This window comes from Pseudopodoces humilis, chromosome 11, assembly GCF_049639895.1.
Source record: "Pseudopodoces humilis isolate 2021_Gansu_Grassland_sample_001 chromosome 11, ASM4963989v1, whole genome shotgun sequence".
Classification (NCBI taxonomy): domain Eukaryota; kingdom Metazoa; phylum Chordata; class Aves; order Passeriformes; family Paridae; genus Pseudopodoces; species Pseudopodoces humilis.
The window spans coordinates 18,546,171-18,571,327 of record NC_142210.1 but is presented as its reverse complement, the minus strand read 5'-3'; the positions used below and the strand labels follow the sequence as shown (position 1 = coordinate 18,571,327).

The following is a 25,157-nucleotide window of genomic DNA, read 5'->3' as shown; positions in this document are numbered from 1 at the left end:
TTCAGTTCCACATCCAGCTCATGTTACCCTGTGTGGCAGCAGGTCATTGCACTGGTGTTTAGCAATAGCACTGGCCTGCCAAAGATAAGTGTGTTCCAAAAGTTCCCAGACATGGACATCTGCAGATTCACATACCAGCCTTCATTTACCACCTCATGCTCCTGATAAGCTTTTTCAATTGTCCTATTTTTCTCTTGGGATACCTTTCTGACCTCAGTGTTCCCTTTGTTCTATGTTTAAGTCCTATCTGTGGGACTGTCCAACACATGTACAACACACTCTTCGACACGACTCCCACATGATATTCCCTTATATACCTTCAGTTCTTGTATTTGAATGTGCTGAGGAGACATCCATTGCTTGGGTTTGGATTGGATCATGTTCTAAAGAGTAATTGCAAAAGGAATTCACAGTGATCCTGCTGAGATTAATTTCTTGCGTAAAATCCTAGTTTAGCTCTCACTGAAATTATGTATGTCACTAACCTATGACTAGAGCAAACTTCTAGTAGTCTATATTGTAATAATTCTGTATATTTATCATTATCTTTCCACCACTAGTAACTTGAGGAATGTTATTTTAACTCTGTAAATTTCAAACTTTTATATATGGGCTGAAAAGACTGGTACATTACAAAATTTTTACTAATAACTCTCAAATTATTTCACACATTTGTTTATATTACATATAGCACTTTCCTGCCATTGTAATAGTTGTGAGTTTTTACAGTTCATTCTGTAGTTCTATTTCCAAGTATCCACTTGGAAATAGATACTTTTTATCTATTAAAAAGATAAAAAGACAAGTGTGGGGTCACTTAGATTATGCTAGATACCACGGTGAAAATAACCATAAATTACTGGTGCAGTTTACATTTCTTCCTTCATTGACTGTAAATTTGTAATGTAAGATTGTCTATTGCAAGCTTTGTATAGAGATAATTAATGTATCAAACATTATATCAGTGAGATTTGGTGTTACCAGCTTCAAGGCATGCAATGGTCTTTGGATTTGATTTTTAAAGCTAAGGATAAAACTTGGCTGAATGTTGTCAATTAATGGAAGTTCTGATTTCCAGAGAAGTATTTCTGGAAAGATTATGAACCACTTAGTGTTTATTTTGTTGTGGGAGGCAAGAGCATTTCTGTCACTTTGAAATGCTGATTCGCTTCTGGATCTTGTGTTTTGTCATTGAAAAGGGCAGTCTGAGGGTGTCTTGCTGTATTTTATTACTCCCTTGTATAGAGAATGACAGTATCTGTGGTAGAATTGCTGATTTCCTATTTTGAACACATTCTTCCTGGCTGGCTTAAAATGGTAGCAATAATACAGTTAACAAAACACTAAGATGAATTATTTTCTATATGGAAGGCTAACTTCGCTCATGTATCTGAAAGGGGAATGCTGGTTCTCTGAAAAGTGCTCCAGCTGAGCTCTGGAGAGAAAGCTGCTCTGGGAGACAGTGACAAGAAGTGGAAAAAAGGCACTTAAAAAAACCCAAATTAAATAAGGTGGCTTAAGAAGTGTATATATTTGTGTAGAGCAGCATTGTTTCCCCAGCAGGAAAGGTGGTGTCCTGTGGCAGCACAGAATCCTGTGACACAGCAAACTTGCTGTTGACATGAATAACTTCATGGCTGTCTTTTGAGTTGGGTTATTTCTGATCTCTAAACTGGGAATCAAAACAATACACCACAGAAATATTGTGAGGCCAGATCATTCCAAACTAAAATGGAGTGTCTAAACGGGAAATGTATCCAAGGTCATCTTAAGTTGCATTTTATAATTGAGGGACTAATGTTAGTATTTTCTTTTTAATATCTATCAGGGAATAAATGGAAGTGTACAGGAGTAGCATGTCTCATTTTAAAAGGGAACCACAAGTACACTGCTGGCTTTCCACATGATCTGCATGTTAAAGCAAGAAAGATACTAAGTAGTAGGAAAAATAGGTAATGGGTCTGCCTAAAATCTGGAAGGCTGAAAGGCATGGTTGAGCATGCCAAGGACAGGGAGGACATTTGGGTTATTTGGGTGCTCAGACCTGAGTGCAGCTGCTCTGCTACCGCCACAGATCTGTCACTCTGAAGCCTGAGCTGCTCATCGCAGCCTGGAGTGGCAGAAATAAACTCTAGGGACCACGATTGTGCCAGTATTTATTATTTTTCTGCAGGGTGCAGTAATTAACAAATACTGCTTGTTCACTGGTACCTGCAAGGTTCAGCTGTTTCAGGAACAGCATTCCAAGCAGAAGCTATGCAAAATCATGAGATTGGTTTTGGTAGTGTTTTGTATTTGTGAGAAATATGCATTTGATTTTCTGCTTTTCAGACTTTTGAATCCTTAAGTTTCGATATGTGACTCGATTTTAGGGGTATTTTCCAACCTTAACAAGTCTCTGTGTGTCAGATTCCTGGATCACGTTTCTTATTGAGCAAAGACCTTTTTTATGTGAAAGATTGTTGACTTCTAAACAAAGTTTACATCCCACAAATTATTGCAAGATCTTAAAATACAGCCTATTAGTAATCCTCAAATAATGTGTTCTCTAGAATGTTGTTGTCGCCGATTTTCCTTTTTGTTCTCGTTTCCTAATGCTCCTGTACCAAATGCATGAGCTATCAGTGCTCTTTAACTCCTACAAGTTCCCGTCGTTGTCACTTTGTCGGACGGTGCCGGGTGCTGACCCCGCTGCTCCCCGGGCCCTCCCGGCTCCATTTCGCGACCTGCCCGCGCTCAAGATGGCGGCGGCCGCCCTCAGCCCGTACTGAACATGGCGGTGCCCGGGCGCGCGCGGAGCGGGGTCATAGGAGCAGGAAAGGGAAGTGACGCCCCCCCCGTCCCGGCGGCGGCGGTGACGGGCACGGACGGGGCTAGTGGGGCTCCGTGAGGGACGGGGCCGGGACCGGGAGCTCCGTGAGAGACATGGGGCAGCGGGGGCTCAGGGAGGGAGCGGGGCTATGCTAGCGCTCCTGAGAGACCGGGGCGAGCGGGGGTTTCGTGAGGGACCGGGGCTGAGCCGGGGCTCCGTGCGGGACCGGGGCCGAGCCAGAGCTCCGCGAGGGACCGGGGCTGAACCGATGCTCCGCGAGGGAGCACGACTGAGTGAGGCACCATAAGAGACTGGGGCCGCCGCTGCCCCTCGGCCTGACCCCACCGAGCCGGGGCTCCGGGAGGAAGCGGGGCCCGTGCTCGCTGGCCGGCGAGCCAGCGCTGACCTGCGGGCGGTGGGGAGGCGGGAGCCGTGTTTGATGAGGGGAAAGCCTCGTGTTTCCGGGACAGATAGCACCAGATCGGTTCCAACCTGTCCCCGAGTTTCGCCAGCCGCTTTTGGCGGTTGTGGTGAGGAGAGGAGATCAGAGTAAACAGCGCAAACTGAACTTACTGCCCTTTGGAGTTTAAGGTTTGGGGCTTCAGGTGTTTTTGCTTTGTTTTGTTTTGTTGCTTAATGGCTGTGTGTGCAGTGTATGAGTTTTAATTAGCTGGGTGTACCGAGTGTTTGGTCACTTTATGCACGTTTCCTTGCAGCTGCAGCATGGCAGAAGCCTCTACGTCTCCACTGAAGCACTTTGTGCTGGCCAAAAAGACCATCACTGCCATCTTCGACCAGCTGCTGGACTATGTCACTGAGGGAGCAGCGTTTGTGGAAGGTGGGCTTATCTCTTAAACATGAGGGCCTTATCCTTTGTTTTGAGTATGTTTTACACCAGCATAATGTTCCTTATGTTATCTGTTACTGTGCTGTTTGTATAAACATGCACCTTCAGAAATAGTGACATTTTTCATTTGACGCTGGAGTTTTTTTCAGCTTGTGTTAGAAGGAATGCCTGGCATGGCTACATACCTGAAAAGCTGATTAAGTCACTTGGATTGGCAGTCTGCTCTCCTTTCTATGAGGGTGAAAGTTTCACCATCCTGGCCCTATAGTTCTGTGGTGGTTTCTTTTGCATAGAAGGAAGGACAAACAGGTTCTCCCATTTTTCAGCAGAAAGATGCATCAGTGACGCAATGCAGGGAACCACTGGTCACACCCTCAGAGGTTTTAGCAGTATGGAATCTGTGTGGCCACACAGAGTTTGTTGCTCATCATCCCAGTGAGCTCTGCAGGGGGAAGACAGCTCAGCTTAGCTTATGTATCCATGAGAGGTCCTGACTTTCCTTTCTGAAGGAAAGGTGTCCTAAGGAACTGGGCAAGTGAGCAAATCAGGCTGCGTTCACGGGGTTAGTAGAGCAGTGGTTGGATTGGCAATTGATCTGAAGTGATTTATGCTGTGATTTCACCAGTGTTTATAGCAGGGCTAGCAGATGATAAGGGCTGGTATCAGCGTCTGTAGTGTGGTTTTGCTTGTTTTCTTCAACCACTGTAATTAAAATCTGCAGTTGACATGTTAAGTACTGCTTACACCTTGTATCACAGAACACATTCTCTATATGTGATTGCTGTTATATTTTTTCTTTCTGTGTGTAGCCACATACAAGAACCCGGAGCTTGATCATGTAGCAACAGAAGATGAACTAGCAAAAATACAAGCATATAAAAGCAAGTTGGCAGTCATTAGAGAGGTGCTCTCACGGAGACATATGAAAGTGGCATTTTTTGGCAGGTAATGAATGAAATTACCAGTTTTTAATTTCTTTTTTTTTAATTTTTTTTACTTGGGAAGGCCAGAGGTTGTCCTGTTCTCCAGAATGGGTTTTTTTAAAGTGGTGGTTTTTGTTTGCTTGTTTAATATATATATATATATATATATATATATATATGTATATATATATATGTATATTTTGTTCTGGACTGTTCCTGCTGAGGACATTTTTTTTGTATTTGATCAGAAGTGCTGAAGAGCTAAACTTGGAGCTGTTCATGATTCTGTCTATAAGCAGCTGAAGAGAAGCAGAAGTGGTTCCCTGGTTGGTTGTAACATCAGTCTGATAGATCTGTGTGATGATTTTAAGGATAGCTGTAACAATTTGGTCTGCTAGTCCACTTTGCTTCAGGGAGATTGATTTTTCTGGGCTTATATTTAAACATGTGTTTACATATTTTTTGGCGTGTGAATTTTCATGATTCTAAAAATTCTGTAGTAGTATTGGAAAAAATGTGTACAACGGTGGTCTTGCCTTCATTTTGCTAAAAGTAGTTTAGTTATTTAAAGAAAAACTATAAAAAGTTCTGGAATAAAGAAATTAATTACATCTCAGCCTCGACATTTCAAGAAGTTAAAAGCTGAATACATGCTGTGATGTGTGATAAAAGTTTCCCTTTTGCAAAGAGGAAAAGTTCTGAGCAGAAAAAAGAGAACTTAACTCTCCCTCTGCCATTTTGAATAAATTTGTGAACTATTGTACAGTGAGCACTTAACTTTTTCTGGAAGTCGCTCAAAAACGAGTTACAGTCTATGTAACTTATTGCTGTTGTGTAATAGTTGAACCTCAAATATTTATAGGTGAGGGGTAGAGGGTTAGTGCAAAGTAGGACACCAGTGAAGGCTTTAAGTTTTTGCAGAAGGTGTAACTGGTGACCAGTTCCTCTAAATGAACACTCCCCACTTCCTGCTGGCTGGAACTCTGTACCCCAACCTGCTTGTGCTCTGTGGGGCTGATGCATTCCAATGGGGGTGCACTTAGTTCAGCACAAAGGTGTGCTTAATTCTGCTGTGCTCTGCTCAAAGTGCTTTTCTTTTCTATCCCTCTAGAACAAGCAGTGGGAAAAGTTCAGTCATTAATGCAATGCTGTGGGATAAGGTACTTCCCAGTGGAATTGGCCATACAACAAACTGCTTCCTCAGTGTGGAAGGGACTGATGGAGATAAGGCTTATCTTATGACAGAAGGATCAGATGAAAAGAAGAGTGTCAAGGTACATTTCTTGGATGATTTCATGCTAATTTTCACAGGAACTGATTCTTAAAGTGTCTCTTTTAACAGTTTCAGATTCAACAAAAGTATAAGGCTCACTCATTCTGGATTTTTAAGTTCTTATTTAGGAGGGAAGAACAAACTAATTAAAGTGCTCTGCTCCTCAGTTTTTCTTGGCTGTTCTAGAGAAACAACTAATGTGTGTCTCATTGTAGCATAGCACGTGTTGAGTGATTTATTCTTATAGGACTAAGTAAGTCCTATTACTGATTAAGGGTTTGGAATGTGTCCTTCATTTGGGCTTATGGTGCTCATCTTATTGAACTGCTTATGCTGATATGTTAAACCTCTGAAGCAAATTCATGATGACGCTCAGTAGCCCTGTAGGGAACATTGGTGACTCAAAAGAAACTCTTGTCTGAGTTTCAAAGCACAACTTGTTCTTTAGATGCTGGTGAGTTGAAGAGCTTAAAAAAAATCACAGCTATTCACCAGAACAAAGTATGAACTCTGTTACCCTCTTCAAGATAGATCCTGTCCAAGTTTGCTTGAGAACTGAATTAGACTGGTTTACAGACTTGTTTGAGGTACATATTCATGTCTGTCTTCTCTTTAATGCTCTCTCTAGACAGTCAATCAGCTGGCTCACGCACTTCACATGGATAAAGATTTGAAGGCTGGCTGTCTGGTCCATGTCTTTTGGCCCAAGTCAAAGTGTGCCCTGCTGAGAGATGATTTGGTTTTAGTGGACAGGTATCTTTTCTGTTCTAGTAAATATTTTCTTAAGGATATTAGCCATTACAATGTTTAGAAAACAGATTGGTTTAGATTGAAAATTCTTGAAAGTCTTTTTTGTATGAAAGGATAGAGTTTGTTCTTTTGTATATATTGCTTGTCATCATCCTCCTGATTCTGCCCTTGTAGCAATTGGAACAGACAAGTGTCTTGTGACTAAGCTGAAAACAGGAATAGCTTTTGGCTGAGGATACTCTACCTTTAAAACAAAACAAACAGTATGGAAGTGTGAATAAGGTTGTTGACCTTTTGCCCATTTCCTTTCTTGAAATGCTTCAGGCTGATCATGTGAAGTATGAACAATGTGGACTTCATTTTTAAAAGCTTCTGATAAGAGTTGCAGTGCCTACATACCAAAGTGACCTCAAAATGCAGTTGTGACTATGTCCAACTGTGTGTGCCCTGTGTTAGGCTGGCATTTCCTATGTGTTGATGTGTTTAAAGAATTCTGGAAGTGGTAGCTTTGTCCATGCCAAGTGCCCTTATTCCTGGCCACTGCGTTATAACCTCTTAGCAGCTTTTCAGACCTTCAGCTGATCTGTACCTGACATGTAAATCAATAAATACTGAATTTGAGAGTAATTCACACAGGTGTCAGTGAATTTTTAAGTATGATTTCTTCAAGAAAAAGACATTCAGAGTGTATTCTAATAAATTGCAGTGGTTTTTGTTCTGTCTCTGTCTTGTACTTTGAAATCACTGGGAGTTTGTTATTATTTTCTTTGGTGCATGATCTTGGATTTGCACAGCCTCTGTTGCTAAAGGTAAAAAGTAAAGGGAAAAGAAAAGAGCATATATTCTGAGAGAGTAGGTACTTGAAAAGAGTAAATCATCCTTTTACTGTTAAATTGAGAAAAATTGAACCAGCAATAATTTAGGTGTTGCAAACATGACTTAATACCCATATGCCAATTAATGTTTTTGTTTTTTTAAATGGATAGCACTATGGTTTTACTTCATTTTGGCTTCTTCCTAAATCTATGCACAGCTTGCATAGCATATTGGTTTAAACTTGGACTTTATTAATGAAAAAATACTTTATGAGCTACGGTCTCTTCTGATTAAAATTAGGATTCGAGGAGGGGAACCATTGTGTGTGGCTATCTGGGTTTCTGATGGACTGCCTGTCGCTTTACTTGACATTTAATTATATGTGCATACTTACTAATCAGAAATTGCATTTTGGAATGAGTAGGTAGTCTAATGATTAAGTAACTGATAAATTCTAGATGGTAATTAGCTCGTGCAATGTTTACCTCAAGTTTGAGGTAGATACAAGATACAAACCTCTGTGACTTCTTGCAAGGCCCTTAGGCATTTCCACTCTGTTTTTATCAGTTTATAAAAATCATCTACTTCTTTGCTGTGTAAATAAGAGTTTGTGTTTTCTGTTGTCAACAGCCCTGGCACAGATGTCACTACAGAACTGGACAGCTGGATTGACAAGTTCTGTTTAGATGCTGATGTGTTTGTCCTGGTTGCCAATTCTGAATCAACTCTCATGAACACGGTATGATGTGCAATGATTTTATGCTACTTCTTCATTTAAATATTCAGCAGTTCCATAAACAGAATAGCTGAGACCTTTATAGAAGATGAATCACTGCACTTAGATCTTGTGAATAGGATTTGAGGGTGGGAGTCAAGAAATAATGTATATCTCTCAGTATGAAAAGTAGAATGAAATTTAAATTTCTTACCGGGTTGGCTTTTTCTGCCTTGAGCGTCATAATTGTCCTTTCCAGTTCAGTTGTGTTTTTGATAAATGGATGAGAGAATGCTTGTTTTGCCTTGCAATTTGTTGGTATTTATTACCTGAAGACACTTGTATTATCAAAGAAATTACGGAGTATTTCATATCCAGAAATACTCCATAAATTCAGTAAAATATGCAAACTAGGTGAAGGGAGTTGAGTTCTTGTCTTGTTTCTCTCTCAAGAGAGGGTGAATTCCCTTGACACACCTTGTGTTGAGGATGAGTGCTGCAGGTTCCCCTCAGTGGGCTGTGTTTTTTCTGAAGAAGGTGTTGGTAATAAGGGTTCTGTGCAGTGTGGAGAGCTGAAGATATTTTGATGTCTTTGTTCTATAAAGCCTTGTTTCAGGAGAGAGAAGAGTGAACCTTGGATCCTAAATATTGTAGGACTTGTAAGAGGAGAACGTTTAAGGTGACCAGAGGAGCTGTTGGGATATTCAAAATACAAGACCAGAAATTTGGTGTAATTTTGTAGTGATCTCCAGTTTTGACTAAACTAAGTATTGTGGATGCTGACAATAGAAGGTTTCTAAGTTATTGCAAGTGTGACTGTCAGAATGCAGAGTAATGCTGCTGAGAAAATCTTTGATGATTTTTATTAAGCCTACTGCAGACAAATAATATGTTCTGGTTGTTCTGAGCATAGCTGTGACCTGAAAGGCCTGAACTTTCTGACTGTTGAGACAATTTTCAATACAATAAAGAACTGAGTGTGCAAAGACAGTATTTCTTTGCATTCTAGCAAATTAGAATAGTTTGGTAGAAGTCTGAGAAGAATGTAAGTTTAAAATCATTACATTCCATCTTCTGAGCTGAGTCCACAGTCAAATGCAAGAGATGCGATTTAGAATAAAAAGAAAATTCTTAAGACATTCAAGGCAAAGAGGATTTGGCACCACTGTGGCCATGTCTTCTCTATTATATCACAAGAGTGACATTTCTAGACTTTTACAAAATCTGTAAATTGTTTACATTATATATATAACACAGTTGTTTGGGCCTTTTAATTAAAGGAAAAAGAAAAATTATTTCAGCGAACATCTTATTGCTATGTAGATAACATAAGTTATCCTGCAGATAAAGCTTTTGACAGCTGTGTTCTCATCCTTCTTAAGCATTGTTTTTGCCTGTTACCATAACAGGTTTGAGAATACTTGGCATTAGTTTGCCACACTACCAGAGACTTTTTTTGTGAAAATGTGATTCTTCTACTATTCTCTCATAAATTCTTCTCAGACAAAGTTCTGATTTCTGCAGCAGTGATCTGGTTTGCACATGCTTATTCCCAGCTGATGGAGAATAATGGATCTCCAGTGCTGTGTCCAGGATATGTTGTGGTGTCCTACTGCAGTCTGGAAAAGTTTATGGCAGCCCAGAGATTTCTTTTGTTTCAGCTTTTCTGATTGGGAACTCACTCCATCACGACTTACCCATTATGACTCTGTAAACAGCAATAATGTGTGGTAGGTGCAGACAAGAGACCTAAATACACTTAATTTTGTTAAATTAAGTCATTCATCAATGACTTTCTTTGCTGTGTCTCAACCATATGTCCTCTACATACTACAGTGAACTACAGAGAAGTAACAGGAAATGTTTTTTGAACTATTTATTGGAAGTTTTCTTAGTTTGTTTTTTTACCAATTTTTAGAGGAAGTTTTAGTGTCTCTGACTTTTAGCACTGGCATCAGTTTTAAGACATTTGATGACTTTTGAACTACCCTAAGCTGTTATGTGCTGAATATCTGTGTGTTCTAATACTGATGAATTCTTTGTAATAAACTTTTAAAAAGCTGGGTGAACTACAGAATCTGTTACAGAAGAATGCGTGACTCTGGTTTGCAAGTCTGGGGAACTTTCTGTTTGTGCTTTAATTCTTAGGAGAAACATTTTTTCCATAAAGTGAACGAACGACTTTCCAAGCCAAACATCTTCATTCTCAATAATAGATGGGATGCCTCTGCATCAGAACCAGAGTACATGGAAGATGTGAGTGAATTTATGGCTCGTACGTGGGTTGACAGTTAATTAATATGTATTAATATTACATAATATTATGTACACCAGCTTTGTCTTATTAATAAAAGGGTAAGTTACATGGTCAGAAAATGGAAATAACCTATTCCTCATTCTGACCAAAAAGCAACTTGCAATTCAAATGACAATATATGCAGGCAAGTAATAAAATGGGAGACTTCTTTAGAACCTTTTTCCTCCACAGTTAAACTTGTTTTTTAATCTTTTTTGTATTACCTTTTGTTTCTGCAGTGATAGTGAAACCTGAGAGCACAGTTTATACATTTATACCTCCATAGAGTAGCTGGGAAAGTGCAGCATTAGATGGGAACAGTTTGGATCTTCAGATCTTCCCAACAGCAGCCAGCTTGCAGTGAGAATTACTTCTCCATGTATGGGGAATGAAGGGTTTACCCCAGTAACTGGCTGAGATCTCTGACTTAAGTAAATACAATTGTCGGAGGAACAGAACAGAGTCCAGGTCTGTTTAAAGGAGTAAAAGCAGCTGCTGCCTCTGTAGGGTTGGCAGGCATTGGCTGTCAGAGGGGTGGTTCAGCAGCTGTTTCTGACTGATGTTGTGATGTGTTGACAGCTCAGATTTTGCCTTTTTCTCATGAGCTTTTACCTTTTCCTTAGGTGCGTAGGCAGCACATGGAGCGCTGTCTGACTTTCCTGGTCGATGAGCTCAAAGTTATTGATCCTGTAGAAGCCAGGAATCGCATCTTTTTTGTTTCAGCAAAAGAAGTTCTGAGTGCCAGGAGACAAAAGGCCCAAGGAATGCCTGAGGGTGGTGTGTAGGAACTCCTGCTTTTCCTCAAATACAGAAAAACACTATAAAACCCGATAAATATATCTAAGATGCAGTCCCTGCTGTAAGGTACTGCTGTCTCCCTTATGGTCTGTTGTTTCACAGGTGAAGCGCTTGCTGAAGGATTTCAAACAAGATTCCAGGAATTTCAACATTTTGAGCAGATATTTGAGGTATTTATGATGGGCTTTTTAGACTGCCTGTTTTTTATTGTAAATGTAGCTTTTTCTTAGGCTTAGCTTAATTATACTGAGCATTACCCATATTAGCAAGTGGAGGGGAGTGTAAGGTACTTAAACCATCTGCAGCTTTGGCTTTTCTGTGGGTTCTGTTCATACCTTCTTACCTTGAGTAGCAGGTAGTTGTTGGAAAGTAGAATTATATCAGTGAGGGAAGGGACAAGAACTCTTAGCTCATGTTTTGAGATCTCAAGACCAATAGAGTCTATGTAAGAAGAGTCTTGAAATATGATCACTTACAGCCATGTGCTGGTAAATGTTTGCAGTAAGAAATTCAGTTTCATCAATGTAAATCTAAAAATACACTTCCATTTCTAAAGGCAGAGTTTTGAATCTATCACCATTATGTACCTCTTAGCTCTGTTACTCTCATCATTAACACTGTCCTTGCATCCTCTGTGCTGTACAGAATCCACCCTTCCACCTCAGTTTAGCCATATTCATAGTTGGAGTTCTCAGTTTCTACAGAAGCAGGACTGGCTAGACAGTTGAGTGGTTTCTTTGTTATAGGATCCATTTGACTTGCTAAATTTGATAACTAATTAACTAAAGCCATTCTTGGATATCTTAAGGAGGACTCTTTGGTATTCCTCAATGGTTTTGTATACGAGTATTTAAAAAAAACAAAAATTGAACTGCCTCTGAAAAGTGTTTGTTCTTGCATTACAACAAACCCATTTGACCTTAGCAAAACTGAATTATGTAACGATGTGGGTATATCAGAAAGGTTTTAAAACAATAGCTTGATTTGGTCTTGCATAAGCAAGGAAATGTCAGACTAAATTTAATCCTTATCCACACTCATCTGATAAGTGACTGCAGTGTTGAAATAATGGGTTCGGGTACTGGCAGGGCCTGGCTCCATGAGACATGGCATTTCTTGTGTCACTAGCTATAGTCAGACATGCATGTTTTTTGCAATTCCACAACCATAGTAGGAAACTTTGAGCCAGCAGGAAAAAAGTGGAAATCGAGCTTCTAAATCAGTTACTGTTCATTATTGTATTTTGCCATCTGCTGTACCCAAAGCTTTTTTGACAAAATCTCTTACAATTATAGTTAAGCACTCAGTGCTTAGAAGACTTGAGTATGAAGATGGATGATGACTTATTAAATGATGTGATGCTGTGAGTGCTCAGCACATTTGTAAATCAGATGTCACAGACTCAAGCTGGCCGCAACAATGAGAAGTATCTGTCACAGGATCACAAGCATGACAAGTTTCTGTGGCAGAGGCTGGGACAAGGAACAATTCTATGACAGCACTGCATCAACTTAAATCAACCTTTTTTCTTCTTTCACAATGCATTACGTTTGCTGCACGCCTGACTCCAGCAGTGAGAGTGGATTCTGTAGTATTTTTCCCTTCTCAGCTGTGTTTCATCCTAAAATCATTATTAATAGCTTTGAATAGGGGTATGATCCCATCATTCAAAGAGGATGACAACTCTGCTGAATTGAGATTGCCAAAGCAGTTTCAATTTTGAGTGCTCGCTGTTGCAGCCTCTTTCACATTCAGGGTTTGTGGCAGTTTCCTAGTTACAGAGGCAGTTTATGTGCTTTTAAAGCAAGGCTGAGAATGAAGTGGTTTACCAGGTCTGAAGCCTTCAGACCTGATGCTCAAATGACTGTCACCTGAGCTGATAAAGTAGCTGACAACTGTTGTCATCAGTTCTGCTTGCCAGCTCTAGGCTCTGTATTTATGAGGAATCTCAGACTGCAGGGAGAGCTTTCTGTGTGAAATTCTCACTGATAGTGTGCCTTTTGCACTGCCAGACCAAACTCAGATGCTGTACAGCCCTGAGTACAGCCTAAGCACTTCTGCCTAAAGCACTTTGCATTGACTCTGTTTCCTGACAGAGGAGCTGCAAGTCCCAGCAATTTGGATTATGTTCCACTGTGTGAAAAGGAAGGGATGAGAGCACAGATGCTTCTGTCTGTCCTCATCAAACACTGATTCCTTCCCTGCCTCAGTCTGTCTTGCCTTGCGCTCCTTGTCCTGTGCAGGTACCTTCCTCAGACTTCCCAAACATCTCTCACTTTTCTGTCCAGCTTATATCTCTCGGTAATCTGTCACCTCACAGACTTGTCCACATGTGCCTTGTTCCCCCTGGCTGTATCTGCTGGGTTTGCTCCTCCTGGATTCTCTCACCCTGCTTTTGTCTTCACTAAATTTGGACAGCTTTTCCCTCTTCTCCATATGGGCTGAGAAGAGGAGCTGTTACTTCTCCAGTACTTCCACATTCCTGATTTTAGTTTCAGTTCACTTATGGGAAAGCCTGTTCAGGACTGATATGAGCTTAGTATAGATAGAATCTTAAAAAAATAAAAATATCTAGAAACAGCCCACCAGTGTTAGTTAGTTGCGATATGAGAAGAATTTGGACTATTTTTGAAAGGCTTGTACGATTTATGTAGACTTTGTGTGAGGGCAACAATCATTCCAGAGCTAGATGAAATATGTTTGTCTGCAAAGGACAGGGTGGTTGAAGTTGCTAAAAAAAATAACTGGTGCAGGCATTACTTGAAACACTTTGTAAGCAGTGGGGAAATTAAGGTTCTAGAGATTCATGTAGTAGCTTTAAAAAGTGATGCTACTGTGTATGTCAGCTGTATTGCAAAAAGGAGAGAGGCAGTCTTAAAGCATTGAATTCTTGGATCAGTTATGAATTTTTATATTGGGGAGTAATAGAAAGTACTCAGTGTATTTCCTGAAATTTACAGTGAGGTGCATAGAATGCCTTATTGAAACAGCAAAGAAAAGCCTGGATCCTGCACTGTGTGCAGTAGTGCCTTGAGGATATCCTACATAAAACCACCCCCTCCATGCCTTAGGTTGGGGTGTTTCTCAAAAGTACTGGCAGCAGAAGTGATGTGGAAACAGTGCAGGAGGGAGGCAGGGTGGAAGGGTACTCCTGTCTGTAGAGGGGAGTGAAGACAGAGCTGGAATGAGGCAGCTGCTGCAGAGCTTTTCCCCAGCACTGCCCAGAAATGGAGTACGGAACATGCTGGGCACTAAATGACTGTCCTGTGCTACTGGCAGTGGGCTGGAAGGTAACTGGTTTTGGTTAGACTGTTGAAACACAATTTATCTTGGTTTCAATACTTATGTACAGACTAACAGCAAAACTGCTGCTGTCCCCCCTTATCTTTCCCCATCGTTTAACTAACCTTTGTGTTTTTCCTAGTGCTGTAACTTGGATTTTCTGATTGTGTTGTGAGTGATTGTCATCCTTTTATCTACCACATACTAACGTTGGGAAGACTCTGCTCTGTGCCTAGTCTAGCTCTTACAATGTGCTGATATTTAAGAAACTCTGGCCTTTCATTGCTGATTTCTAGATCTGCTTCGTCGAGGAACAGGGACTATTTTACCCATTTTGTTTATTTTATTTTCATCTATTATTTTTAGATAGCTGAATTTTCTAATTACAGCATAGGCTAAGGTCGTAGGCAAGTCTTCTAAAAACAATCCAAACCTATGCCATGAAAGCTGAGTCCACAGATGGAGAACAGTTTAAAAATCCTGTCAGTCTCGTTTAAGGAAATCAACTGCTTGCTTTCTTCCCCTCAAACACAAGAGCTCTTCAGTCACTGTCCTGTATTTCTGAATTACTGTTCAATATTGAAGATTGATTAGAAATTGTATTGTTAGAACATTTTGTACCTACTCATTTAACACTTCAGTAATATGCAAACAAGCTGATATTTTCAGGACTACTTAACTTTTGTTTATCCCATGAGAAAACCCTTGTTTTTTATTCCTAATTGTATATTTTGTTCCTGGATGGTCAGTATTGACATGAGAATGTCAAATTTTATTGACAGAATTGCCTCCTGAAAGTAAGACTTCGTAGTGCAACAAAGAAAACTCAAGCCAAGCCATATTGCTAGCATTCATATTTGACATTTGTAATTCCAAATAGATAGTTTTGAAAATTTCCTAAGGAGATAGATTTATCTTATGTATTCATCTGAGTTTTTTTTGTTGTTTGTTTGGTGTTTTTTTGTTACATTATTCATTTATTTTAAAGAATGAAAACCTATGCACATTACTGTGAATGGACACGAAGGCAGATTTGCTGCTATAGACTCGTTTGAGATTTCAGTTTCCGTTGTCTCTTAATTTCTTTATGCTTTCTTCTTCTTTACTTCTCACTGGTTTAAGTTCATGATAAAAGTGGCAGCATGTGCTTTCTGACAGTGAAATTCCTGATTGTGTTGGTATGGAATTGCAGTAATGTGTTGTGGCTTGGGCCCCTCGCAGGAGTGTATCTCGCAGTCAGCCGTGAAAACCAAGTTTGAACAGCACACTATCAGAGCTAAACAGATAATAGATACTGTGAAAAACATTATGGACACCATAAACGTGGCAGCAGCAGAGAAAAGGTAGGTGGGTTGGAGGGCTGGTTGGATTTGGTTTGTCCAGATCATCTGAGGAGCCATTTCTGTGCTGGTGATTTTCTTGGGCCATTATGGACTTTAAAGTTCACTTTTTCTGGTTGGTAAGAAACAGACAATTTCCCTGGTGTGTCAATATGTCAGTCTTAACATTGTTCACTCGCCCACTCAGTTGTACTCTCTGTCTGTGACTTCTGTACAGAGAACTTGGTTTAATTTGATGTTCTTCATTACTAATTTTACTGTGTGTTTTCAAACCTTTTTTTCAGAAATATTTAAAATATTAAGTTTTTCTAGTGGTATCCAGCATTTCAGAGGTGATGTTTGGGCCTGCTCTACTTTCATTAACAGTTACAGTGAAGAAAAAAAATGGAAGTATGTAGCTACTTTAATTTGCAAGTGATTAGAATACTGTAAGGAGTGAGATGAGCCCAAGCTAACAGAGGCTTGTCCTCTGGCCCTTTCCAGATTGCATCCTTAAATATCCTTATTCTCTATTCACTCATGTAATCCTTTAGTGCTAATGATAGCAGTTCATCTGCTCTGTCTGGTAGCTTCATGTATCCTTTGAGGTTTGCATATGTGTGCAGTTTTTCCTCACTTTTGTTGCCACCTTGTGTCTCTTGTACACAGTGAACTTGCTGTCACGATTAATCCTTCCCATCCATCTCCTTCCTGCCTGTCAATAATGTGTCTTTGTGTTTCAACAGACTTCACTGTGCTGTCAAACACACTCATCCCCCTGAATATGTCAGTTTTTACAGACTGCCTGTTTACATACTGACTTGTCTCACATTGTCAGATCCCATGAAAACATGATGTGAAATGTTTGAAAATATGCTGATATTCTACTTCTTTCTGTCAATTGACTTAACCAAAACGTCTGTGGTGACACCTCTTAGTCTGAATTGTTATTTGTTGTTTCTGCTGGCCCTTCAAGATGAAATTGCTCCAGGTTTTCAGGAATTTTTGATTAAGTGATAGGTCAAGGAATGCTAAAGACACTTACTTACTTATTTGTGACAAGGTTGGTTTCTGCCATGTCCCCTTAGCTTTGCAGGGTCATCAGACCCACGTCACTGTTAAGGACTGGTTGAATGCTATTTGTGAGCAGCAGTTTGATCAGATTTACCCTTTTTTAAAAGCACAATTAACAAGTTACTAAAGGCCTCTGATTCCCCACACCGTTTTTTGGTTGAAATTATTTGATAATACAGTGGTAACAATTCTGTCTGGAAATGATGGTTTTGAGTTGTGTTTGCTCAGCACAGCCTTTGAATGCTCGTGCACATGGAACTGCCATGTACAGCCCTTCTGGAGCAGTGCCTCTGCTTTGGGCAGCCAGTGGCACTTGGGATTCCCTCTGGCTGCTCAGAAACCATCAGCTGGATGAGCCATGCCTGGTTAAGGGCTTGTTTCTTTCCTGGGGGAATACGTGGTAGTGATGGTGATTTCTTTTCTGCTGCGTTAGAGTCCAGTCCATGGAAGAGCGAGAGGATCAGAAGGACAGGCTGGACTTTGTTCGAAATCAGCTGAACATTTTGACAGAAGACACCAAGGAAAAAATCAAACGCGTTACTGAGGAAGTCGAAAACAAAGTAAGTAAAGGCAGTGGGAACAACTTCTCAGATCCAAGTGTTGCCTTCTCTCTCAGGCAGCTCCTTTTGGAGCCCACCCATCTCAGGAAATATGTTTGAAATATCAGAATGTTCCTTATTCAATAAAAAAAAAAGGAAAAAGCAAAAGCTTAAAATGACAATGTTTCCTGACTGTCAGGTGATTGAATGATTTCTTGGGACAGTTCGTGCAGCAGTCTGTTCCCACTCTGTCTGGAAAAGGTAGCAGAAACATGTAATGTATTTCCTGTGTTCCTGTGTTCTTCCAGGTCTCCTCTGCCATGACTGATGAGATTTGCCGGCTTTCAGTTTTAGTTGATGAATTTTATTCTGATTTTCACCCTTCTCCTCAAGTATTGAAGCTCTATAAGACAGTAAGTTGTTTTTTTTTAACAGTTTGAAGCCAGGCTCTTTGCCTTTCCTTTAATTTCTACTTCCGTATTTTCATAAATTGCATAGATTTTATGTGACTTTGAGCATTGCAGGATTTTTGATTGCTGACATGTGCATATCTCTACCCAAAACTGAAAAAGGTTGAAAATATTTTCTGTTTTGTTTTTGTAAAGAAATTAATCTTTTCTTCAACATCTTTTTAGTAGTAGAGTGGTTCCTAATTTCATGTCTTCACTTCCAGTAAATAAGACTTTGCATAAATAATTTTCACTACTCCTAAAATCAAATAGATCCAAAAATAAAATGAGCTTGCAAACACTCAACACTTTTAATAAAAGCTGGTTTGAGTTTTTTAACTTTTATAAATTCCTCCTCAAACTTAATGTTTTAAATGAAAGCACATGTATACCTGTGTATGCCTCTTGTGCTCAGACTTTGCTGATAATGATGACTGCCATAGCTTTCCCCTGAAGTCACAGAATGTTCTGAGTTGGAAGGGACCCACAGGGATCACCGAGTCAAACTCAAACAAATGGCAGGGATCAAACCCACAAGTTTGGTGTTAATAGCACGGTGCTCCAACCGGCTGAGCTCATCTTAGGCTGTTCCAGTCTGGCTGATCACCTGGAAGTGCTGCAATTTCAGGACAATCCCTGCCGTTTCACCTCTAACAGAGAATCCTGAGCAGGCCCCCGTGGGAGTTGGTGGGCTGGGTTTGTCCCTGTGCAGAGCAGTGGAATTGGCTCCCATCAAATGACACAGTAAGGGCTTTGCAGGGCAGTGGGTAGTGGTTTGCTTTTCACTGTCACAGTTATTGAAAGTACAGACTCTTATACTTTTCAGTGTTTGCAGGGAAATCTTTGGTGTGTCACTTTAGTTAGGTCTTCAGTCCTAGAGTGCAGTTGGAAAGCATGGTATTTCCATGGAAACATGCTTTTCTTCCCACTGTAAATAACAGTGCTTAGTGAAACATATTCCTGCTCCATATAATGTAACTGATTGGCTAAATACAAATTGATGAGCTTGTGTTCTTTATAACACTTCAGGAACTGAACAAACATATAGAAGATGGTTTGGGAAAGAACCTGGCTGATCGCTGCTCCACTGAAGTCAACGAGTCAATGCACCAGTCCCAGCAGGAGATGATTGGTAGGAGGAGGGAGGAGGAATGTTAACACTTGACATTTAAAAGAACACAATCTAAGAAAATTCAGTTTTTAAAGAGTTTTCCTTCTGATCATGCTTAACATTGGTGCTGTAAAGGATAAAGGAAAAGCCATGATAGACAGGACTGAGTGTTTAGCTCAGTCCTCTGTTTCTGATACTAACCAGTAACAAATGCTGGGGGAGAAGAATGGTGAACCAGTGTAAATATAGCAATCCCTCTCCATTTTAGGGACTTCTGAGCTGATACAGTGCATCTGGTTTAATGGCTTAAGCAAGTAATAATGGACCTGTCCTTTGGAAACTCATCTAATCCTTTTATAAACCCATTTAAAATTTGGCTTCCACAAGAGATGCACCAAATGCACTAATTATTAGAAAATGTTTCTGCAGTATAATGCTCTCCCTGGGTCACTCCAGACCCAGAATGCAAACCAGTTCATTTCACAAAGGATTTGTGTACTCCCCTTTTTTTTTCTTTATAAGTAGTAACTATTGCACATCCATCCCTATTGGTCTGTTCCTGGTAATAAAAGATTTAGAGCAAGATCATGAAATTATGTGAACCCTTCTGTCCTAATATGTAATAATGTTGCCTTTTCTGTGTGGCACCACAGAACTGATGGATAAATCAATTTTTTTTTTCTTACTCCATTCCTATCTTTTGACCACTGATAGAGGTCTTTCAGTTGAGTCTTTTTTTCCCAGCAGTGCTTCCCTGGTGAGTTGATTTTCATGACTGTTTTCTTGTATCAGAGCAATAAATTCCCTGCTCTTTTAGGGTCAATCCTGCTGAAATGCCACTGATTTTACAAATAAATAATGAACTGGTCAGTTTAGATTCTCCGAATTGACAAAGCTGGTCAGCAGTGCAGAGATACTGCTTGTGAATATGCTCTTCTTCTAATGGTAACTCATCTTTACTGTTTTTATTTCTAGAAAATCTGAAACCATTGTTGCCTTCTAGTGTTCAGGATCAGCTCCACTTGCTAATTCCATGCAGGAAGTTTGACCTTAGCTATGATCTAAACTGTCATAGCCTGTGTGCAGATTTTCAAGAGGATATCATGTTCCACTTTTCTTTGGGATGGACTTCTCTTGTAAACCGTTTCTTGGGTCCTAAACAAGCTCAGAAAGTACTCCTGGGATTAGCAGATCCAAACCTACATGTGAGTTCTTCAGAGCTTGGGCTGCCTTGTTTTACCTCGATGAGAATATATTGATTTTTACTCTGTGCCAGTGCTATTCACACGCTTCCTGCTACCTTTCCCTAGATCCATTCTGTGAAATATTTTTGGTGAGGGTTGCTTTTATTGGATTATATTCAGGGTTAGAATGGAAGTAAAAACCTATTTTTAAATAAGTTGTTTTTCCTTTGGATTGAACCCTTTGAGTAGCCTATTTCATTTGTAATATTTGGATCCTTGGGCCAGAACCAGCCCTGCACAGACCCTTATTCTCTGTTGGAGGAATTGTCAAAGCCTGCACTGCTCCTCACGGTCCTTTTCAAGATTTCTCTGCTGAAGGGTTTCCTTCATGTAAATCAAAGCCTGAATATATGAAAATAAAACCCATCTGTGTAGTTCCTTAATGCTTTTGACTCAGGCTGCCCTGTTCCCATCTTCTAGATCCCTCGTCCTTTAGCCAGCACCCCGTCTGCCACCAGCCTTCCTGCCATAACTCCTGAGAACGTGCCCCAGGATGAATTTATGATTCCTTTGGTGTTGAGTTTAGCCTCGCTGACATCCCGGACCTCCATGAGCATCATCGTTGTTGGCGGAGTGGCAAGTAGCACTGGCAACATTCCTGCTGGAAGGGGTGGCAGAGGCTGAGCTGTTCTGTCCTGCTTGGGGTGTAGCACAGAGTGTGCCGTGGACTTGATGCTGGGCCAGATGAGCACTGGATACCCACAGTCAGTTCATAGTGAGAAACCAGGCTAATCACTCTGAGGATAGCTGGGCATATTCTCTCTGCCATAAGTCTTTGTTCAAAGCCTGAATTAAATGGTGATCTGATAATACCTCCTTCAGTTTGAATTTTGTTGGAGCTTTGCTTCCTTCATGAAAGAGCAGCAAGGCTTCTGTAACCTGCACATTCTCTGTGCCATTGGGGACCAGCTCATGTGAATGTAGCTATACTGCTCTGCAGTAATAATATGGAAAACATTTATTTTCTTAAACAAATCAAGAGCTGTGGAGATGATTTTTAACAAATGGGTGGAATTTGCTTTCATTCTGTAGGGCAACTTATTTAAGCTAATAAAGATTTTGTTTTTCAGATTTGGAAGACCATAGGCTGGAAGCTGATCTCATTCTCCCTGAGCATGTATGGGCTGCTGTACCTGTACGAGAGGCTGACCTGGACCACTCGGGCCAAGGAGAGAGCCTTTAAGCAGCAGTTTGTGAACTACGCCACCGAGAAGCTGCAGATGATCGTCAGCCTCACCAGCGCCAACTGCAGCCACCAGGTGCAGCAGTAAGTGTCACAATGGGACAGGCACTGGCCCTGCATGATGGCACCTCAGTGTCCTTTGGCACTTAGTGGGAGGGGGTTTGAAGAGTTTAAAATGCCTTTCTGAAAAGGCCAATACCTGCATCCATGTGTGGTTCTGTGTGGTGCTCTAAAGGTGGTGACTCTTTGTCCAGCACCTTGCAATAGAGACATGAGAGATCATTCTGCTGGAGCCTGAGTTGCTCTGCCCTTGGAGTCTCTGGAAAGATGAGCAGAGCTTGTGCCCCAGGGGCTGCTACGGGCAAGTTCTGAGCAGCCAATCCTGGCACTTCTGCACTGCAGGAGATGAACTTTGATAACATTTCTGAACTATTCCCTGAGCTACACAGGAGAGGTGTTCTGCAATCTGAGGGCTAGAGGGCGCATTTGCAGCCCTAATTTTCTGAAATAAGAATTCAGTCAAAACACATAGTTTCAAGAAGAAGCTAAGGAAGACAATCAGCCAGACATTACTTAGCAGAGACAGGTGGGAAAGTGTTTTGGAAAGAGAAAACAAAAAAATGGAATAGTAAAAAGTTAAGCTTCAGTAGAGGAAAGAGATCCATCTCTGTGTTCCAGCAGCTCTGTGAGGACATGGAAAAGCTGCATTCAAACCAGTGTTCCAGTAGAGAGGAGAGGGTGCTTTGTCTCCTGCATGAGATCCTGGGTACTAGGCCCAGGCTGGTAACTGGGTTTGTTTTGGAGTCCTGGAGTGGGTTGGGAGCACGTGGCTAAGGAGGGATGTAGGATGGGGTGCCTCAGTGGGCAGGGCTGGAGCAATGTTCCTGTGAGCAGGACACTGAGTGTGGCACAGGGCTACACTCAGCTTGGTGCTGTGGGGCTGCTCTGGCACCTCTTGCCACAGCCAGAGCCCCATCTCAGACTCGGACCTGTTAATGTTCTATGAAAATGGCCAGGCACAATGTAGGCATAGACTGAGATGCATTTGGTGTGTTGAGGGTTTCTATCCTAATTTAAGAAGTACTCAATTCTCCTGCTTTATGCTATTCTGTAATCCCATAACAGCTGGAGGCTTTGATTGCTGTGTTCTGCATGCTGCAATGCCATGAGATTTTATTTCTTACTATTTTTTTAGCATAAACTTCTGTGAATCACGATTACTTGTTTTCACTTTAGGGAAATGGCCACTACTTTTGCTCGGCTTTGTCAGCAGGTGGATGTTACTGAGAAGAACCTGGAAAAAGAAATAGCTAGGCTTTCCAAAGAAATAGATCAGCTGGAGAACATACAGAGCAGCTCCAAGCAGCTGAGGTAAGGCTTGGTGTGACTGGCCACAAACATCTCTTAGCCTTGCTGACTTCAGAGTGATCAGTGCTTGCTGTTACTCTGGTGTTGAACTAGGTTAGTTCAGGTGCAGAAGGGGATGCAAAGATACCCTGAACAGCTCTGGGTAAGTTAAATAAATGTATGCTGTTGCCTCAGTCAATCAGCTAACCTCCAAAAATATTATTTCTTAGGTCATCTTTACCCTTGTCTCTCTTTAGTGTGGGAGACAGGCCTTTGACCAGAATTTTAGTCTCCTGTAGGTAACTTGCAGGTGGCACCTTCCCAAATACCCCTCCCCAGAACAGAGCAGGAGAGCAGCTGTGCTGAGTCATCCAGTGCAGTACTGGTGGTGCCAGTGGTAGGTGTTTGCAGAGGAGGAACTTCCAGCAGTTGATGGTTCAGGCACTTGGAAGCAGCCTCAGCTGTAGTTTCCTGTTCTTTCCACCTGCTGAAAGGCTGCCCTGGCACTGGGCTGCTGCCTCCTGGCCTCAGGCATCCACCACCACTGTCAGGTGAACATCTGCCCCCACGCCCCCTTCTAAAATCCTGCATTGATGTTTTCTTAGTGCTGGGTGTGTCAGTAGAGGAATAGAAATGAAACACTGATGTCAATCTTGCCTTTGGCATGTTTGGGCACTGAAGTAAATCCCTTGCTTTTGTTTGTTTTACAGAAATAAAGCCATTCACCTTGAGAATGAACTAGATCACTTCACAAAACATTTTCTTCAAAAGAATAAATAAAACATCATTGTGAACCTTCCTGCTGCTCCTTTGTAGGGCAAAGTAGAAATTCTACAGGTGACACTTCTATTCTGTGGAGGCACTTGAAATGATTTATATTTTTAATGTTGCTCTGGTGACAGTTGTAAAACTTGGGACTCTGATGGTGAACCAAACTGAAGAGCTGTGGTACTCTTGAGTGTTATGTTAGTTTTGCAGATTTTGGGTTAAAAATTACCTTTAAACACTAAATTCTTTTGGGTACTTGACAATAAAACCCCAAATCCTCACTTGTTTTCATGAGCATGTAGCAGTAGCAAGTCTTGCTTCCTGGCATCCAGGACTTTAGGGGAAGAGCTTAGCCCAGTCTCCTGCTTTCAGCTGCTTAGGAACTGTCCAGGCCTGGAGGGTGCTGGTTTTCCATGTGCATGTGATTTTGTTTAGTGAAGTACAAACTTTGCATGGGAAAAGACTCCTGACATGTTTGGAAAGCAGATGCCAGTGTGTTGGGCAGCATTTCCTTCTGAAAGGGCAACAAAAGATGAGGGTGAACTGCACTAAGGAAATGCAGTGGGCTCAAGGCTCCTCTGGCCACCTCCTTGAGCCAAGAGAGCACTGATTACATGAAAGTGAACCTGTTTCTTGCAGTTGGTAGAGAAGTGAAGTGGTCCTTTGCCAGTGAGCACATGGCTAGAACCATGATCAGGTGAACTCAGGTGTGTCACCACCCCCAGCTCACAGCCAGGCACAGCAGGGTTTGCCGAGATGGTCTGGGCATGATTGGTGCAGGTTGGGTAGGGAAGCTCAGGGTGCCAGGAGGGACCTGGGGCTCCTGCTGCTGCACTCAGGGAGCAGGACATGGTGCAGCCACATCGCTCCCTGCCCAGCCCCTCTGCTGTAGAACAGGTCTCCTCTAGGTCAGACTCCAGGCAGCTGTGCTGGAGTCCTTTACCTTTACTCACCTCCAACAAAGCCTCTTAAAAAACCTCCTGCTGCTGCTGCTGTCTGCAGTCATTCAACATCTACTTTTTTCTAACTAGACTTTTTAAAATTATTTTAAAAGAAAAGCGTTTTCAGAGTATTTATATATTTTTATGGCAGTGTTAACATTGACTTAAGTTAAAGATTCAGCTCTAAGGCATAGGAGTTTGCTATTTTCCAGTAACTAAGGGCTGTCTCATCAGGAAGCAGATGTAAGATGTAATGCTAAAGGAATTAATGGAAGACAGCAGTTCCACAAGTGTGTTCAGGGGTTTGTTCTGACTGTGCATGGGGAGTCCTGGGGGTTTGAGGGGAACTGTGGCATTCAGCCTTGAGTAACAGCCCAGCCTTGGTGTCGGTGAGGGCACAGCTGTGTATCAATGCTCTGTTTGTGGAGCATTTGTATTGACATTGTATCAAGATAAAACTTTCAATGCATGTGTTTTACAGTTATTTATTAAAAGAAGTCTTACCCCTGTGTTCTACTAAGTTCTTTGGCAGCTCTGTCCCAGGTGGAGACCTGCATATCACTCCCACAGATAATGCAGATCCAGGACAGGTCCCAGCTGCTGCTGTGTGGCTGCTCCATCCCCATCCCAGGGGCACTTTCAGGCCAGGGGCTGCTCATTAATACAACAC

General features: G+C 41.3%; 1 protein-coding gene across 2 annotated transcripts; it reads left to right on the top strand.

The window, feature by feature from the left end:
* The first annotated feature begins 2,836 nt into the window (after positions 1 to 2,836).
* Positions 2,837 to 25,007, top strand: MFN1 (mitofusin 1). Of its 2 annotated transcripts, none has more exons than XM_005525072.3 (18): positions 2,837 to 2,916; positions 3,529 to 3,650; positions 4,469 to 4,604; positions 5,694 to 5,856; positions 6,484 to 6,608; positions 8,052 to 8,160; positions 10,285 to 10,392; positions 11,056 to 11,209; positions 11,333 to 11,400; positions 15,734 to 15,855; positions 17,339 to 17,465; positions 17,753 to 17,857; positions 18,923 to 19,025; positions 19,980 to 20,209; positions 20,669 to 20,824; positions 21,319 to 21,515; positions 22,668 to 22,802; positions 23,489 to 25,007. In XM_005525072.3, exons 2-18 carry the CDS (start codon positions 3,536 to 3,538, stop codon positions 23,556 to 23,558), a joined length of 2,223 nt encoding a protein of 740 aa, XP_005525129.1. In that variant the 5' UTR covers positions 2,837 to 2,916; positions 3,529 to 3,535; the 3' UTR covers positions 23,559 to 25,007. The 2 variants fall into 2 exon arrangements, with proteins under 2 accessions (XP_005525129.1, XP_014109801.1); XM_014254326.2 differs by lacking the exon at positions 2,837 to 2,916 and adding an exon at positions 3,018 to 3,403.
* The last annotated feature ends 150 nt before the right edge of the window (positions 25,008 to 25,157 follow it).

Excerpts from the sequence above, each read along its gene's own strand:
- MFN1 (XM_005525072.3), top strand. The coding sequence starts at position 3,536 with ATGGCAGAAGCCTCTACGTCTCCACTGAAGCACTTTGTGCTGGCCAAA. Across the intron at positions 20,825-21,318 it reads TCATCGTTGTTGGCGGAGTG|ATTTGGAAGACCATAGGCTG; the intron begins GCAAGTAGCACT and ends TTTGTTTTTCAG. Across the intron at positions 21,516-22,667 it reads TGCAGCCACCAGGTGCAGCA|GGAAATGGCCACTACTTTTG; the intron begins GTAAGTGTCACA and ends TTTTCACTTTAG.